Source organism: Larus michahellis, chromosome 3 (genome assembly GCF_964199755.1).
Source record: "Larus michahellis chromosome 3, bLarMic1.1, whole genome shotgun sequence".
NCBI lineage: Eukaryota > Metazoa > Chordata > Aves > Charadriiformes > Laridae > Larus > Larus michahellis.
Genome location: NC_133898.1, coordinates 121,408,369 through 121,426,004, shown reverse-complemented (window position 1 = coordinate 121,426,004; position 17,636 = coordinate 121,408,369). Strand labels below are relative to the sequence as shown.

General features: G+C 42.1%; 1 protein-coding gene across 1 annotated transcript in view; it reads left to right on the top strand.

Annotated features, from left to right (window-relative positions):
* Positions 1 to 17,636, top strand: part of LDAH (lipid droplet associated hydrolase) — a 132,642-nt gene that overhangs the window by 75,925 nt on the left and 39,081 nt on the right. Inside the window, exon 5 of the mRNA XM_074581946.1 lies at positions 13,413 to 13,653. Within this exon, the coding sequence (XP_074438047.1) occupies positions 13,413 to 13,653 (241 nt within the window). The remainder of the gene's footprint in view (positions 1 to 13,412; positions 13,654 to 17,636) is intronic.

Sequence of the window (17,636 nt, the reverse complement as noted above, 5' to 3'; positions counted from 1 at the left end):
GGTGTGCAGGAGAGGGACTTAAAATGTTATCATCATATTCTCTGTACTTCCTATTTCTTATACATCTCCCGAGTCATATTTGCACAGATAGAGTTTAAGAAAAGCCTGTTTTTCTCCCTGCATGTGTGGAGTGACAAAGTATACAGTAAAAGGCTAAGGGTCTCCATCAGTGCTGTTGTGAAGGTGAATGACATAGGTCACCATGGAGAGAACTCACACGCATTTTAGTTCGGCATAATATGGTTCAGAGGACAGAAAAGCTTAAGTACTGTCAAGTGCATACAAGGTCATTTCTAGCCAGCTGTGTTCAAGAAAGAGGAATTCAGGCTGAAATAAGTAGAGAGAAAGCCTAGGAAGATAATAGGGAACCTAAATTATGGGAGGATCTCGGGCTATCTTGGCTCATTTAACCCTGTTAAACAGAAAATGTGTATATGAGTGCCTTCTATAAACATTACAAGGAGTAAATACAGAGAAAAAATAGAATTGTTATGCAATTATCTGTTATATTATATTAGAATACTTACATAGGATCAGATGGCTATAAATAAATTCAGAATTTTGAAACTGGTTTCTGGACCTGAAAATATTAGATCTCAAGTAATCATCCAAATAAGTAACAGCAAGAAAACCGTATTTTTAGTGAATATGAGTGGTTAATGGAAAAGACTGTAAAAAAAGGTAAGAGAGTACCTTTGTTATGATTGCTGTAGGTTGTGCATCATGTATAGTTATATAAATTCATATATTTAAGTTATATATCATAAATGTCATTCATATATATGTGCGTCTGAAATTTAATTATTAGTATAAAGTATGTCTTATATTTCAGTACCTTAACTCCAGTTTGTGGGCTTTCCCATAGTTGTCCAAGAAATACTTTTTTCCCTGGCTTGGGGTATATCTTCTGTGGCCTCGATTGCCTTCCTTGGAATCAGTAAAGACTGACCACAAGTAGACGGTGTATACAGCCTTCCCCATAACACTGAAAACTTTGTAGATGGCAACCGGTGTGTCTCGTTCACATGCTCACGATAAAAATCGTCAAAGATTTGAAGTCACAAAGGAGTCCTCCATCGGCACTGATCCCTGTGGTTTGCTTTGGTAGCATTTTCTGTTGGCTGAAAAAAAAAGTCCTTTCCTGGGATTTTTTTAATATTGTAATTTAATGAGTTCCGTATCAGAAAAGGGGGCCCACGCCAGTGGTAGTGCTGTGAGTCTGCCATCTTCTCATCCTGTGCTGGATCGTCGGGGTTTGGGGATTTGGATCTTTTTCCAAAGCATCATAAAATATGTCACTGGGTGCTGACGGATTTCTTATGGCTTGATGGGAAGGAAGTGCAGAATGGTTGTGGACTGGGTTTGATGATCAGTCTCGTGCTGGAGTGTTAAAAAGTGTATTTTATTACCAGAATTCTTTGAATTAGAGAGAAGTATTTTTTTCTGTAGCGTTCTGAACTTTATGTTTCATTCTGATTTTTTGGAGGAGGGGTAAAAACTTTGCGGATAATGTTTGATTGGTTTTCTCCTGAAAGGATAAGTTTCTTTCCTGGGCATAACCACTCTGCAAAGCTTCTGCCAGCTTGCTGTATAACTGAAACATGCTTTTCTTTTCTTTTTTTTTTTTTTTATGTGGGAACCATTTACACAAAGGAGGGACAGAAAGATAAAAAACCACAACCACATTTTAAGTCAACACATTTAGTTTTCGTTCTTCCTGGATGATTAGTTTAGTCAGTGTATGTAATATGCTGTAGTCCCAGGACCGTGTAGTGACAGGAGAGAAGTGAATGTGTAAGTAGCATTATCAGGCCTTGTGTTAACTTTTTTATAGCGTCCTGCCACAATGTTCTGGGTTTGGAAATCGAGAGTGTCCGTCACATCCATGTAATTTCTCTCTCTTGCACCGTTCCTGTTGGGATGGTTCTATAGTTGGGGCCCGATAACTTGGTTCAGCGTAAAACTTGATGTCAACACAGACTTCTGAGACCTGCTTTAACATTTGAATTTTTTCATTTCTTCCCATCACATCTACTTATGTCACTTGTCCCAGCCAAAATATTCCAACTCTAACCATTCTGTGATTATTTTGCATCCTTTGCATTTATAGCCCTTAAAAGTTTGTGGAGTTATGGTTCTCCGCTCCGTTGGCTTTTTGCTCCCACTTTGCCAAGCTATTCATATTCCTTTCTCCAGAAATTTTATCATCCAAGCTCTTCACTAATTTTATGCTGTATTTGTGGCTGGCTTTCGGTTGTACGGAATGCAACCTGCATTGTCTCCCAGGGAGATGGAGCTTCCTCTGGCATTTGCGATGTGTTTCCTCACTATACGTAACATTAACTTGCAGAGCTTCTCTCTCACTTGCTTTCTGCACCGTATCATATTGCAAGCTTGCATGTCATTTGCCGTTCACCATCTCCCATGTGTCCTTTCAGCTGTATTACTTGCCTGTTTTTTTCCCACTCATTCATCCTTTAGATTGTTTTTCCTGGGCATATTTAAAGATAGTGGTAGCTTCTGAGTTGGTTCTGTGAGATGAATAATTAAGATACCAAATTTAACTAAATAGAACCTCATTGTTATACTCCTTCTTTCCATTTTGGGGTTGTTTTTTTTTTGGTTGGGTTTGGGGTTTTTTTTCTGTACTTCTGCTTGGAAAAACTGTCTTAAGTATCTTGAAGCAGATACCCAGGTTGGATCTCATAAAGCTGGTTTGGCGTGTAGTGAAGCACTACATTCATTGCCAACTGCAATCTAGCTACAGAAGAGAGGTAGTGACCGTCATTATGAAATACCTCTAGCTTCTCTTCTTCTACTGCCTCTCTGTAATTTGAAGACCAGATCTGCAAACAGGGGGGTTCTTATTTTGTTCCATATGATGAAGGTCCTAATTAGAAATGTTAGGTCTTCTGTATCGTTAGTGGGAAGCAGAAGACTCTACTAGAAAGTGAGTTCAGTTCATTTGACGTCTTCTGAGATCTGTCCGTGACTGAATTCAGTTGAGAGTCTTGTGTGATTTAAGTCTTAAATTAGGCACCTCAGTTAAGGGCCAGGAGTGAACTTGGATGAAACTGAGACAAAATGAGCTCTGAAAAGGGCAAAGGTTTATTCTCATCCATTTCCCCAGCATTTCATGGTGCGATTTCAGCAGCTATCATGAGCATGTATGTATGTAAAGACATGAGGAGTTAGTGACGGGTTGCTCTTTCCTTGCTGATCATCTGATGAATGATGTCTTGATAACAGAAAGGAGGATCTGCATGTAATTGCCAGGGATGACAAAATCAATTATTAAATCCCTCTGAACAGTTTGAGGTATTTCTGATTGAGTGAGGTAGATACACTAAAACTAGTATCTAAATTATTTTTCTTTATAAAAAAAACCAGGGCCCATCATGTGGCTCTTGACAGCAAGTGGCACAATATAGCTTATATTCCAATAGCGAAACCTCTTCCTTTCCCCGTAGCCCCAAACATCATTGCTTTGCACAGGTCTTCTATTAAGAACAGTTCTTGGTCTGCGCTATTTTCGGTCCTGTGCCCAGACATTGTCTTGGAACATGGTGGCTGGTTTTGACCAAAATCACGCCAGAGGACATAATAAAAAGTTTTGGTCTTGGAGCCTAGGTCCTAGCCCAGTTTAGTTTACCAGGATGGAGGCTACAATGCAAAGTGGAAGCCACAAGTGTAGGTGATAAAAAATTTTCTACTAGTTTCACCTCTTTCTATTTACAGGAGGTATGCAAGGGGAAAAAATCACGTAGGATAGTCAGTAATCAGGGACTCTGATATGATAAAGCTTAGGTTATTTCTGTACTGATACCATAAAACTGTTTGTCGTATTCCTGTTCTGGTCATAGCTCAGCTCTGTGCATATGAGCCTACTTTACTGTGTTTAATTTTGAATTTTCTCTTTTACTGTAGGATGTCGTTAATATTCATGTAACCAGTGTACTGGATGGGGATCTCTAGGTTTTGCTATATTTACTCAGCAAAGACTTAGAAGCGTGTACCTGGGTGGTAGGCGTACGTGTGTGTGTGTGCGTGTGTGTGTACACGTGTGTTGGGCTTGGCATGAGCCCAAGGCAATACCTAGACCTAATGCCTTAGAGGGAACCACACAGAAGTTGTCATGCAAAATTGGTAAATGGGTCTTATGGACTGCTTGCATGGTTTTACGCTTGGTCCTTAAAAGTACATGTTTACATACTGATGTTTTATATCTTTGGCACTACTGTCTGAATTCACAGGATCAGAGAATCTCAGATGTGTCTGTATAAAAGCAAAAAAAAAAATAATCCTGACTTTTTAAATAATGTTCATCTTTAAACACCTTGCTCTCTGCTGTTATCCTGTTGCATTTTGCTACTGCGCTCTCACCTACATAAAAAAGCTGGCTGGGTCATTGCGTGCTTAAGGATGGCAATAAGTAGTTCTGCTCAACTGAACCATAATTTCTTCAGATACTGTCAGAGAAATTCTGCCTGTGAATGTCCGCACATCCTCCACGTGCCTTCACAGCCCTGCACGTGCCCGTTCCCTTGAAGAACTCGATCCCTAGCTGCATCCTCAATATGCCTATGAAAACTCTACCAGAAGGTCCTGTGATCAGGAGTCTTGATCCAATCTGTGCTCAAGCCATGAAAACTCAAATAACCCCTACTAAAGTCGAGCTGGCAGACGTTGCCGCGATGCTGTTAGTGGCACTCAAAAAGTTTGCTTTTCCTAGGGAATAAGAATTTCTTCTGCCCATCAGAGAAAATGTACGTGTATTATTTAGAATTTTAACAGCACGTTCACAGACTAACTGTGCTTTTGTTTGGAAAACAAATTAAGCTCTGCAGGGAGCAAATTATGCGCCTCGTATACAAAGGGTTTAATTTCTTACAAAATTAAAAGAAGAATCCTTATTTCCATCACTTAGTCTCATAGATTATACGTAACATCGTGAGAAATCTGGAGTGAAAGGAACAGAAAAAAATAAATGAATCTGGTGCCAAAGTGAAAATCTGGGCACTAATAAATAGGAAATGTAGAAAATTTAAGTTGAAAGCATGAAATCAAGTGCACGTGCCCCCGCCTCGTAGCAGTTGGGAGCGGGCTTTAGAAGATGGTAACAGAATACTGTCTTGAACTAAGCAGCCGCTAATGAACTAAGCCACCATGATGTTCATGCTAAAAAAATGCAAATGTTTTGACAAAATGCTGGTTATTTACATTTTTTTTACCACTTCGTTTTACAGAAACAGTGTGGTTACCCAGAAAAGTAAGCTTTGGTTAGAGCAGAAGATTGTGAATTACCAGGCAGTTGTTTTAAATCTTTCTACTTTCACCATGTGTATTTTCATGTGGAGTCATGTAACTTCCTAAATTTCCATTTATTGAGCCATAAAATAAGTATGGTAAGACTCCTCTGTGGGACTTAATTCTTATAAAGCACTTGGAAATTTCCAGTGATAAGATTTTCTATTAACTGTGTTTGAGATCTTTATTCTATTATTGCCCATTTACTATGCCCAAACCTTTGTTGAGGATCACAGGAGATCCGTAAGATAAAATAGAAGAAAGTGCATGCTGTATGTTCTTAATTCACACCAGGAGGGAAATAATTTTTTGTCACTTGTGTTCACTCTTCAGTTCTTTTGCTGCCATGAAATCACGTGGGTTGGTTGATACCGAGCTGTGACAGGCAGCTTGCGGATACAGCAAACCAAATGGCATCTTGAGCAACTGAAGAGGAAATTACTCACGGTTTTAAAATATAATTCTGTATTATATATATATATAATATTGTATTGTGTATTATGCTATGCTATGCTGTGCTGTGCTATGCTATACTATACTATACTATATTATATTATATATAATTCATGACTGAGCAAAGTGAATGGCCAAGTCCAGAAAGTCCCGCTCTGGTGAGAGGAGAGCTCAAGCCCACGCTGTCTGATTTGTCCTGTGTGATTCGTTTTTTCCTTGGAAATCTGCTTGGCACAGCTGTGGTAATAAAGCAGGGGATACTTCCCTGACCCTCGTTGTTTTGCCTGCAGGTTTCTGCATACTTAGTAAAAGAAATTGTGATTGATGTGGCACTCCGTGTCAAGGGTAAACGGTAGATTACCATTAAGTGCATCATTACGTTATCTTTCAAAAATTTACTAGGTTTCACCTGACAGATAATAGCTTTTCCTCTGCCAACACAACAGAGGAAGAGTAAACTAATATATGGGATGAGCCAAAATATATCAAAAGAAGTGTCGCTTTTGACAGAGAAAGAGCTTTTGCATTTCGTAGGGTTTTGAAGGAATTTTACATAAAGCCGCCTCGCTCGTTTTCTTTCCAGCCCTGTGATTTGCCGTCGTGCACGCAGTGATGCTATTGCTGCGGAGCAGGGACGTTGTGGCTGCAGGGTCTGCGGGGCTGTGGCTGCACAACTCTACTTGGCTGCTTCATTGGCCAAAGAGGCCAATGGCATCCTGGGGTGCATCAAGAAGAATGTGGCCAGCAGGTCAAGGGAGGTCATCCTCCCCCTCTACTCTGCCCTGGTGTGACTGCATCTGGAGCACTGTGTCCAGTTCTGGGCTCCCCAGTTCAAGAAGGACAGGGAACTGCTGGAGAGGGTACAGCAAAGGGCTACCAAGATGATGAGGGGACTGGAACACCTCTCTTATGAAGAAAGGCTGAGGGACTTGGGTCTCTTCAGTCTGGAAAAAAGACGACTGAGGGAGGATCTTATCAATGCTTATAAATACTGAAAGGGTGGGTGTCAGGAGGATGGGGCCAGGCTCTTTTCAGTGGTGCCTGGGGACAGGACAAGAGGTAATGGGCACAAACTTGAGCGTAGAAAGTTTCACCTAAACATGAGGAGGAACTTCTTTACTCTGAGGGTGGCAGAGCCCTGGCACAGGCTGCCCAGAGAGGTGGTGGAGTCTCCGTCTCTGGAGACATTCCAAACCCACCTGGACGCGTTCCTGTGCGACCTGCTCTGGGTGACCCTGCTCTGGCAGGGGGGTTGGACTAGATGGTCTCCAGAGGTCCCTTCCAACCCTACCATTCTGCGATTCACCAAGCATCGACCAGAACGATGGCTCGGTTATAAAACATAATAGATCGCTGCCTTGCTTCTGCCTGCTGGTTTGATCTCTGGTGTTCCTTGTGGGCTCCGAGTTGCATAACTGGTGCAAAATCTGAGACGTATATTCTTTTTGTTGGTGATTATTATATTACCTGTTTCTGCACCCCCGATGATTAAGAACAGGTTATGCAGCAGGAGCAAATACTTTCCGGAACCTTCCCCACTCAAAAGTCAATGTGAGCCTTCAGCGACTGCTGCTTCTGCCATTAAAGCAGAGTGAGCCAGCGGGTTATTTCTGAGGACGTTTTACTTTCTGATGGTGTAGGAGGGATAGTTTCTTCAGTGGGTCAGAGTCTTGTTGTTTTACGATGTTGGTAGAGAGATCTGAACATGCCCGTGAGGTGTCATGGGCAGGGACGGTCTGTCCGTTGAGGGCCAAGGTAAGGGACTGAGAAAGCCTGGCTGTAATTGATGGATTCAACTACTTGGGGTCTTTTCTGAAACAAATCTTTAAAATGGCTCCTGCTCCCTTCTGTCAGTCAGCGTCTGCCTTTTCATGTCCCACCTGCTTTTCTCTCCCATTTTGTTTCTCTTGGCAAAACATCACTGTCTGTGAAGAGCAGGGGGCACAGTGTGACCGCTCTCTCCGGGCCCTCCGCTGAGGTCTCTGGGTGGCCTCAGGAAGGGACACACCTGAGGTGCCTTGATTTGTAACCGCCATTTCTTGTGCATAATCAAAACCGCCTGATTTCAAAATTATTGAGCTCCTCTTGTTTGCGTCACAGGAGTTAACAGCTCTGAAAATCATGTCGCTCTTGAATGACTGGTTGTAAGTGACATCCAGTTTGTAAGCGTTGTGTTATATCCTCAGTGCCGTCCTTTACCAGTCCCTGTCACAAGTAGTATTACCCGCTCAAACTTCAAATTGTAGCTGGCAAATGTATTTCAGCTCTTTCAGTAGAAGGCATTAATGAAAAATATTACTTTGGGGGTTTTTTTGGCTTGATCTGATTTGCATACTTTTAGCATTTTTCTAAAGAAGCCATTTAAAGATTTTGCAAAAATCCTTCGCTGGTGCGGTTGAGACTATTAAATTGTGCAGTGATAAACAACAATCTGTTGTAGATTTAATTGTTTGTCTTTTTGTACTTTGTTCTCATATTAATCAAAACAAGAAAAACCTCCAACTGTTCCTGCAAATCCAAAACCATGTTGACGTAACCATTATCCAGTGAAGACTTGAAGGTACTCAGTTGTCACCTTGTCGTCTTGTTTTAGATTAAAAGTTGGATAGAAAGCCCAATGGTACAGGAACATATATGTTCTTTATGTCAGTAGTTTGGAGGAAGCCTTTGTTGTATTCTTTAACATTTATGTGAAGCAGGGATATAATCATAGAATCATTGTTTTGGTTGGAAGAGACCTTTAAGATCGTCAACTCCAACCATTAACATAGCACTGCCATGTTACTACTAATCCATGTCCTTCAGCATCACATCTGCCCATCTTCTAAATACCTCCAGGGATGGCGACTCCACCACTTCCCTGGTCAGCCTGTTCCAATGCTTGACAACCCTTTTGGTGAAGAAATTTTTCCTAATATCCAATCTAAACCTCCCCTGGCGCAACTTGAGGCCGTTTCCTCTTGTCCTATTGTCTGTTACTTCAGAAAAGAGACTGACCCTCACCTCTCTCCAACCTCCTTTCAGGTAGTTGTAGAGAGCAATCACATGAAGTGAATTGTACTCATTTAAGGATCCTGCCTGAACAAAGCTCCTTGGTCAATGCCCTGCTTTCCGGGAATGGGCATTTAATATTCTTTGCCTTGAGGGCTCACTTTTCCTATGAATTAAGTAGTTTCTCATCCCTCTGTGTTGTAAATCTACTGTGCAGGTGAAAAGTACCTGAAGTTGATGGACTGATAGCTCTAGACACCAAAGTATATAACCAGTGGCAAAAGTGAAGCTCCAGAAGTCCCCACACCTTCCTACTATGGTGTGCGTTGAAGGAATAAAGGGCAGAACATCCTGAGGGTTCAGGCTGGTTTGTTCTCTGGACACATGCTCAGGCCATGCCCTGTTCATGTTTTCAGTGATACATATAGAATTGTAGAATCATAGAATTGTCTAGGTTGGAAGGGACCTTTCAGGTCATTGAGTCCAACCATCAACCTAGCACTGACAAAACCGTAACCAAACCATGTCGCTTAGACTGCTTGACTAGGGACTAGGAGCTGCCTCGGCACCCACATTGAATTATGTGAAGAGCTTGCAGATAATGATAGCTTTTTGTTGTTAACAAGATCTGAAACTTCTGAGACACTGCATTGTATTATAGTCCCTTGAACCATTCAGGTCTCGAGCCCTGTGTAATTTAAAGAGTTAAAAATTAATGATGAAAGTAGAAGCAGCTGCCTGGTGACTAACCCAAAGAGCAGCTATGAATTGCACATTGAACTTCAATGTGTGCGTCATCCTAAGTGTTGAAATCTTGCAATTTAATAGCATGTTAAATAAATAACTGTTAAATAAGTTGAATAACAGTTTTACAAATATTGTTTATTGTCACAACAATCAACAGTGACAATTCCAGTATAATGTAAAGAATACATGTACTATTTTTATCAGGTCAACCAAAGCACAGCATGGGGAGGTGATGTGACCCACACAGCTCTCAGTGACTTGTGGGCACAGGGCGTGTTTGCCTTCAGTAGATTCACTGGCCAACTTTCTGAAATCCCCAGATCCGCTCAAGTCTCTGTGACTAGCGTCTCTAGTTGCCCAGCTCTCTGCCTTGCCATGGGCTTAGCCCATAAAAAACACAGGCCTTTGAACTGGGAACAGTTTAAACCAGGTGAATCTGGATTTCTCTCTCTAGATATGTGTAATATTTTTTGTGTTTTGACTGGTTGTTATCACAATAAACTTCTATTGTTAAATATGAGAAGTTTTTCCATAAATAAAGGGTCATTAACCTTTACACATTACTTAACGGTACGTACCGTGGCATTCATAGGTGTGTCAATACCTGGTGCTTACGATAGGCGATGTCCCCCATCTTCAGAATGACTGGTCTTATAATTATTCTGCAAGTTATAACTTGAATATAGTTTGTGCCCTCTGCTAGATTTCAGCTAGTGTAAATTGCACATAGATAGGGTCCTGACAATTGAAAAGTAAAAAAGAAAATTGAAGAGCATTTGAATCTCATTTATTTCCTTCATTTTACCTGTATATTTCTACTTCACTTATTTCGAGATACAAATACGACATACTTTTTCATGAAAACGTGTGTCATTATAATAAAATATGTTAAATCTGTTGTTTTCACAGTGGTATTGCAAAGAAATGGAACTACATCTTCAGGCGATTCTGCAGGCAAATGCCCATTTCAGAATCCTGGCTCAGGAATCTAGCAATAAACTAAGAAATAGTTGATAAGTGTTTGAAAAAATACAAGTTTTACATTTTTCTATTATTATCTGCAAAATATTAAAAAAGAAATTCAAGAAAATTATCCTCCACCTTACCACCATCTTTTCAATTTGTGTGCCGATAAAAAATGCAGGAATGCACAGGTCATTGTTACAGCTTTCTTGGTTTGTCCTTTTTCCTCCCAGGTTCAGCAGCTTCCCCAGCGGTTAGCAGAGCACTCCAAGCAACTAATCCTGTATCTATAAACTGTAATGTCAAAGGATTAATGTGTGCCTGGGAACACGGGTCAAATCTGCTTTAGATCACAACAGTTTGAGTTCAGCTCCTAGCTGAAATATCACAAAACTACCATATAATTTTGTACAAGTCGTGCATTCCTCTACTTCAGCTGCTGGTTGCCTTTAATAAAAAGAGGCCCAGGATTGATTTCCCTGAGAATGTATTTTTCTTTGTCTAAAACCAAAGTAGTATCAGCTGGAAAGCAGAAAGATTTCTTAAAATAGTTCTGTAATAGATATAAATAGCACTTTCAAAGTCCACTTTTAAAATAGTGTAGAAAGTACAGGATGGCAAGTTACTGATATTTCCTGAATTTCTTCTGCTTGCACTGTGGAGGACTGGGGAAGTGATTGTCCCCCTGTACTCGTCACTGGTGAGGCCCCACCTCGAGTACTGTGTCCAGTTTTGGGCCCCTCACCACAAAAAAGACCTTGAGGTGCTGGAGCGTGTCCAGAGAAGGGCAACGGAGCTGGTGAGGGGTCTGGAGCACAAGTCTTGTGAGGAGCGGCTGAGGGAGCTGGGGGTGTTCAGACTGGAGAAAAGGAGGCTGAGGGGAGACCTTCTCGTTCTCTACAACTGCCTGAAAGGAGGGGGTAGAGAGGTGGGGGTCGGTCTCTTCTCCCAAGTAACAGGCGATAGGACAAGCGGAAATGGCCTCAAGTTGCTCCACGAGAGGTTTGGACTGGGTATTCGGAAAAACGTTTACACTGAAAGTGTTGTCAAGCATTGGAACAGGCTGCCCAGGGAAGTGGCTGAGGCACCATCCCTGGAGGTATTTAAAAGACGGGCAGACATAGTGCTTAGAGATGTGGTTTAGTGATGGTTTTTGTCAGAGTTAGGCTGATGGTTGGACTAGGTGATCTGAAAGGTCCCTTCCAACCCAGGCGATTCTGTGATTCTATGATTCTGTGCTACGTTACAGTGCCCAGACCTTGTGAGCGTCTCTGGGTGGCATGCCCTGCCTGCTGCTGGGTAGCTGCTGAGACCAGTTCCGCTGGTCGTCATCAGCTGAGTCTCATTTAACAGCAAAGGCAATTATTTTAAAATATTTTTTACTAAAATATCAATCTAATTTGTGCAATAAGTAGAATATGTGCAGTAAGCAGATGTATATAACTACTTCTGTTTTATTTATGTTGAGTCACCAACAAAGCACAGCAATTTATACCTAATTATGTAATATCCAGAATCTCTCTTACTTTGCTTTCTTGGTACTTCCGTTAGGTACTGTAGTCATGTGTCTTTGACGGGTTTTCCTGTAAGAGTTCTTGTAATATGTTTTTACTTTCCAGTAAAAAGTGGCAGGTATCCTTTTATAATATTTGTTTGATCTTAACATTGAAATGTAATTGAGAGTAAGTCTATCAATTCCCTTTCGGTTAACGTGGGTGGGGTTTTTAAATAATGTCATTCTATTTTAAGGCTACAGTGTATTCTATTATCATAACATAAAATAATTACCAGCTATAGAATATGTCTATCTCAGTATATAAAATCCGATATCGTGCACCACTGTACACATCTTAGTGAAGGGACTGTGTGCTTAGACTCTTGTTCTGACCAGATTTACCTATATTGAACTGCAAATTAAAAACCCCGTGTGTTGTCAAAGTGTGAAGATACTGTCACGGTGGCCGACATCTTTTAATTTGGTTGTTTGGTTTACGTGGAGAAAACAGTTTGCCAGATGAAATAAAAAGCAGTGTAGCTTTGGTGACATAAAAAGCCCTCCTGGTCTGCAGCGAGGGTTCCTGCCTGCTGCCCTCTGGTGGGGTCACCTCCTCCTGGAGCAAGGGGCTGTGGTCATGCTCCTGGGCCCTTCTTTCAAAACCGATACACCCAAGCATTTCATAACCACGTTCTTCGTTGCTTCGTCTTTGTCATGGTTTAACCCCAGCCAGCAACTAAGCACCACGCAGCCACTCATGCACTCCCCCCCGGTGTCATGGGAGAGAGAATTGGAACATTAAAAGCGAGAAAACTCATGGGTTGAGATAAAGACAGTGTAATAGGTAAAGCAAAAGCCGTGCACAAGCAAAGCTAAACAAGGAATTCATTCACTGCTTCCCATGGGCAGGCAGAGGTTCAGCCATCTCCAGGAAAGCAGGGCTCCATTATGGGTAAATATTTACTTGGGAAGACAAACACCATCACTCCAAATGTCCCCCCCTTCCTTCTTTTTCCCACAGTTTTTATTGCTGAGCATGGCATCATATGGTATGGAATATCCCTCTGGTCAGTTGGGGTCAGCTGTCCCAGCTGTGTCCCCTCCAACTCCCTGTGCACCCCCAGCCCACTCACTGGCGGGGTGGTGTGAGGAGCAGAAAAGGCCTTGGCTCAGCAATAACTAAAACATCCCTGCGTTATCGACGCTGTTTTCATCTCAAATCCAAAGCATAGCCCCATACTATGAAGAAAACTAACTCTACCCCAGCCAAAACCAGCACAGTCATTTAAAAAATTTAACATGGGCATGCCGCAAGCCCTGCCAGTGTGTCTGAAAGCCAACGCACCTTGAAACCCAATTTCATTTCAAGCGGACACTCATTTATAAATAAAGTCTTCTCGGCTGGGATGTGGTGCTGTAGGACTTTGCTGACAGTGGTTTTCTCGTGGCCTGGCAGGTTCTTCGCTCGGTGCTGCTGTTTCCGACGATAGAGCGCATGGCTCAGTCCCCTCAAGGAAAGCTCATGACCCCTTTGCTGTGCAAACTTCGGTACGTTCTGTACATGCCCGTCTACCTGCTCTCCTTTCTACCAGAGGGAGTCAAAGCCTCCCTGGTGCGGTTTGCTCTGCGAGGAATGAAGACCTGCGATGAATCTTCCATAACAACCTCCGTGAATCTCTTCAGCGTGGACTGCATTGGTGAGTACCTGTTGTTTGTTTCTTTTTCCTTTTGTTACACCAACTTTTGTGTTGTTCTCACGTAGTAAATGGTGATGGAGTTTTGTAGGCAGAAGTTTAATACTAAAGCATGAATGAGTTTTGAAGAAGGACAGGTTTAATCTTTTCTCAAATTAAGACCATGGGTACAGGAAAATTTCAAATGAGTCAATTTTAGAAAAAAAGTTGGGGGGAGGGAATAACAAAATATTTTCCCAAAGAGTATTTCTTCCCAAATATATTCCCAAAGGATATATTTCTTAAGAAAACCGATCTATACTTCTAACAGTATCTCGTGTGATTAAAACATGGTTTTACAATCTAGTTTATGTTACTTAGGTCTTCTTTTTGCATTTCATTCAGATTAGGTGATGAAAATAAATCAGTAATCATTTTTACAAAGGGTTCTTTGCATCTGTTTTTTAAAGCTGTGGTTTAACCAGCTCTGTGGATTTTGTCATCTGAGTAGGAATATTGGTAAATTCAGAAAAGGGCCTTCAGCCTACAAAGACACGCAGAAGTTACTTTATGCACAGAAGAATTTCAGCGCCTTTTGGAGCATACGAAGAAAGATTAACGTTCCTCGAGTGCATATTGTATGCATATTTTGCACATTATTGCAGGAGAAACAGCTTTAAGAAAGGGAATAATTTCAGATAAATTAAGTTTAGAATGAAAACCAGAACGTGGATTGTGCTATATTCCAGGTATTTTGCTAAGTTAGCAGTTGAAAACAATTTGGAATAGAATTGACGTGCTAACATGGTAATAATAGCAAGAAGGAAGTTTTGATTGCGTTAATAGTAGTAAAAACACATTCCTACATTTCCAGTTGTGCTCTGCCTTCTATCAGTTAAATGTTACCTACTAATCTTCCAAACAGATGTGCCAGAGTAACGGTGATTGCGGCGAGGTCCTGTGCCTTTGGCGGCTCTCTGTGGATGTGTTGGTCTGTACTGGAGGCTCGCAGTGGGACTGTGGAGGGGCTGGGAGCGGGATGGCCAGTGGGGGTTCTTACCGCCAAAGCCCCGTTTCTGTTGTACAAACCGGGCGTAACAACAGTCACTCCGCTGCGGCACCCGGTGCCTGACAAAATCAGGCTCCCGGTTGATAATGTAAACTTCTGATGGGGGTCATATTATCTGTTGCTTCAATTCCTATTAATTTATGTCAGTTTTCTGATGAGCGAGGAGAAAGCAACCATGCAGTTATACACGCACTGGGCTTTCAGGCTTCTTCCTTTGATAATTTAGTCTGGGAGAAAGGTATGTGAAGGTCTGTGAGGTCACATCTCCACAAGCCAGGAATCCTTCTCTGGTCCCCACAGATAAACTTTTACCTTCAAAACAGGTTATCCACATCCAGGGTTGTATTGGAAATGGTCCTTGGCCTGCATTAACCTCCAAAAAAGCATGGCCAGCCATTGTTTGTGCGGGCCCTTTGGCCCAGACCACAGCAGTGGCAGGAATAATTTACCAGAACGGATTTTGTGTGCTGCTGTTGGAGCCTGACTCTCCGAGCTCTTCAGCCCCCAGGGGAAGGAGCCCGGTTGATGCGTGCATGTCAGCCTCTTGTAGTTTGCTGTGTGCACCAGGGTCTGATCTGTCTCCAAGCTGTAAGGTGAATTCAGGCAAGAAACCAGGCTGAAGGCTCTTTCACTCACAGGGTGCGATCTCTGCCTATGCTCAGTTTATTGACTGAATTCATTGTACCAGAATGAAACCCCCTGTGAGCCAATGTCTTGTAAAACTTGCATAAATAGGCCTTATTGATGCAACTAGTTCCTTTGGGCTTGTGATATCATCTCTCTTGAGCAGAATTTCCCTTTGGTTTCCTCTTTGGAAACTGGCGATGTTTTACAGCCCAGTGACTCAGGACCACATGTGTGGATTAATAATTTTAGGGCTTTCCGGATATTGCCCGTTAACCTTGTCTTGTATTGTTTGCGGACAGTAGAAAATGTAACCATTCAGCAAAAATTCGCTAAATCTAGCACGACAAACGAGTCTGTCTTACGGGACTTCTCATCTGTGAGTTACTGAAGCCTCTGAATTTGTGGTGAATGTTTTTCTGATTGATTCCTTGTTCCTTAATAAACTGCTAGATATGGTTCAGAAACGTTCAGCAAATAAAGTTGTTTCTCCTCTCCGGGAAGGTTGCATGTCAACTCATTAAAAATACACATATTGCCTTTGGCATGTACATCTGTTGCATTACTGTAATTGTAATAAAAGCTGTGATTAAGGGCAGAAAAGATGGTAAAAGTTTCCTTAAAACTAATACGTCCGTTAAAACAAACCAACCTGCCAGGGATTTGTTACCACATCCAAAGCTTAGTCACAACAATGTTTTCTCTCCTCTGAAAGGAAATGAGATTTGAAAACTTAATTATAGCGGAACTCTAAGACCGAGTGCCGCTCCCGTTGACGTGGAGAGGGAAAAGCTCCGCTCAGTGGCAGCAGAATCGGGCCCTTAGCTGAAAGAGTCAGTGAAGGAAGACTTATGTTACCTCTCTATCCCACTGTTTCAAATTATGTTTGCTCCTGCTTCTTATCCAGACCTGTCTTCCCAGTGTCCGGACTTTATAGTTGATGGTACTGGAAGCCCGAGGCACACAGCAGAAGGCATTGCGATGGCGCTGTGCAGAAGGGTAACATAATATAATGTCTTGTCCCAAAGGGGAAATAGCGCAGAAAGAGGAGAGACGGCAGGGACCGTAAAGAAAATGGATTGTAAGGAAGGATGGGAAGACATAGTGTATATATAATTAAGGACCTATTAGAAATAAGCAAAGAGGTCTGAAGGCAGTTTGCCTACCTGGATTAAACTTCTAGCAAAGATACCTTAGGGCAGAAAACAGCACTACATTGAACAAACTAGCATTTGGGTACTGGTGTTCATGAGCCTAGGAGATGAATGGACAGAAAAATCGGACATTAATGACCTTAGTTATCTGAAACATTGTCACTCTGTTTATTCAGGCTAGCAAAACAAGGATACCCCTATCTAGCACAGCGGTGGTTGTTCTACAAATCATGTACAGCCCGGCAGTGCTGGAACACTTTGGCACTCCAGCGCGTTGAAATTTGTAAACATTTCTTCGGTGACAGATGCCAGTAGCAGACTTACAGTGACAGTAAACCATTCTATCTACATGGGACAGGATTTATTGTCCAGCCGTTTGACTGGCAAACTTCCTCCATTTGTTTCTGTAAAATTTCCACAAAAGCACAGACATTACTTAATGGGTAAACACCGCGAGGCTTTTTCGAGAGGCGGGTTCGCGGGTCAGGGGTGAACGTCTGGATGACAGTGAAGATACAGATAAGCACAATAGGAAGAAAAAACCTCCAACTGGCCCAAACGCGGTGCGTCCTTTGTGATCTTGAACCTGTGACTTCCCTGGAGGAATCTCCCTGTTTGTTTAACCTGTTCGGGGAGCAGGGGAGCACGGCAATCTGCGGCAGGGGCAGATCTGCTTTCTGCAATCCAGGTCGGGAAGGAGAGGACTCAGAAACCTAAAATAAGCGTTTTGGCTGGGTTTAGGCTGTCACACAAATGCCGGCTGGAGACAGTAGATTTCCGGTTTATTTTAAGTGTCCAAGAGATGTTGTAAGAAGACAAGAAACCGAGATTAAACTGCAGAGGTTGGATTCGAATTTTCTCTTGTTCCAAGTGTGGAGACATTCAGATATCACGTGGAGTGTTTACATTTCCCGCATTTTACAGAGAAAAAAGGGCTAAGGCAGTTTCAGGCACTCCACTCTTGCGCCCACAGGACTGCGTAGGAAGCGAGAGACCTGACTGAGGTATTGGGGCTTGTCTCCCAGCAGTAGCTACTTCTCTCTGTTCCTTCCTGTTGCTATGAAAATGGAACTTAAGCTTTTACATTGACTAAGTTATTTTAAAATTTTATCTCCAGGGAGCTAACTGGAAAATTTATTTCTGGGTTTGAATTATCCCGA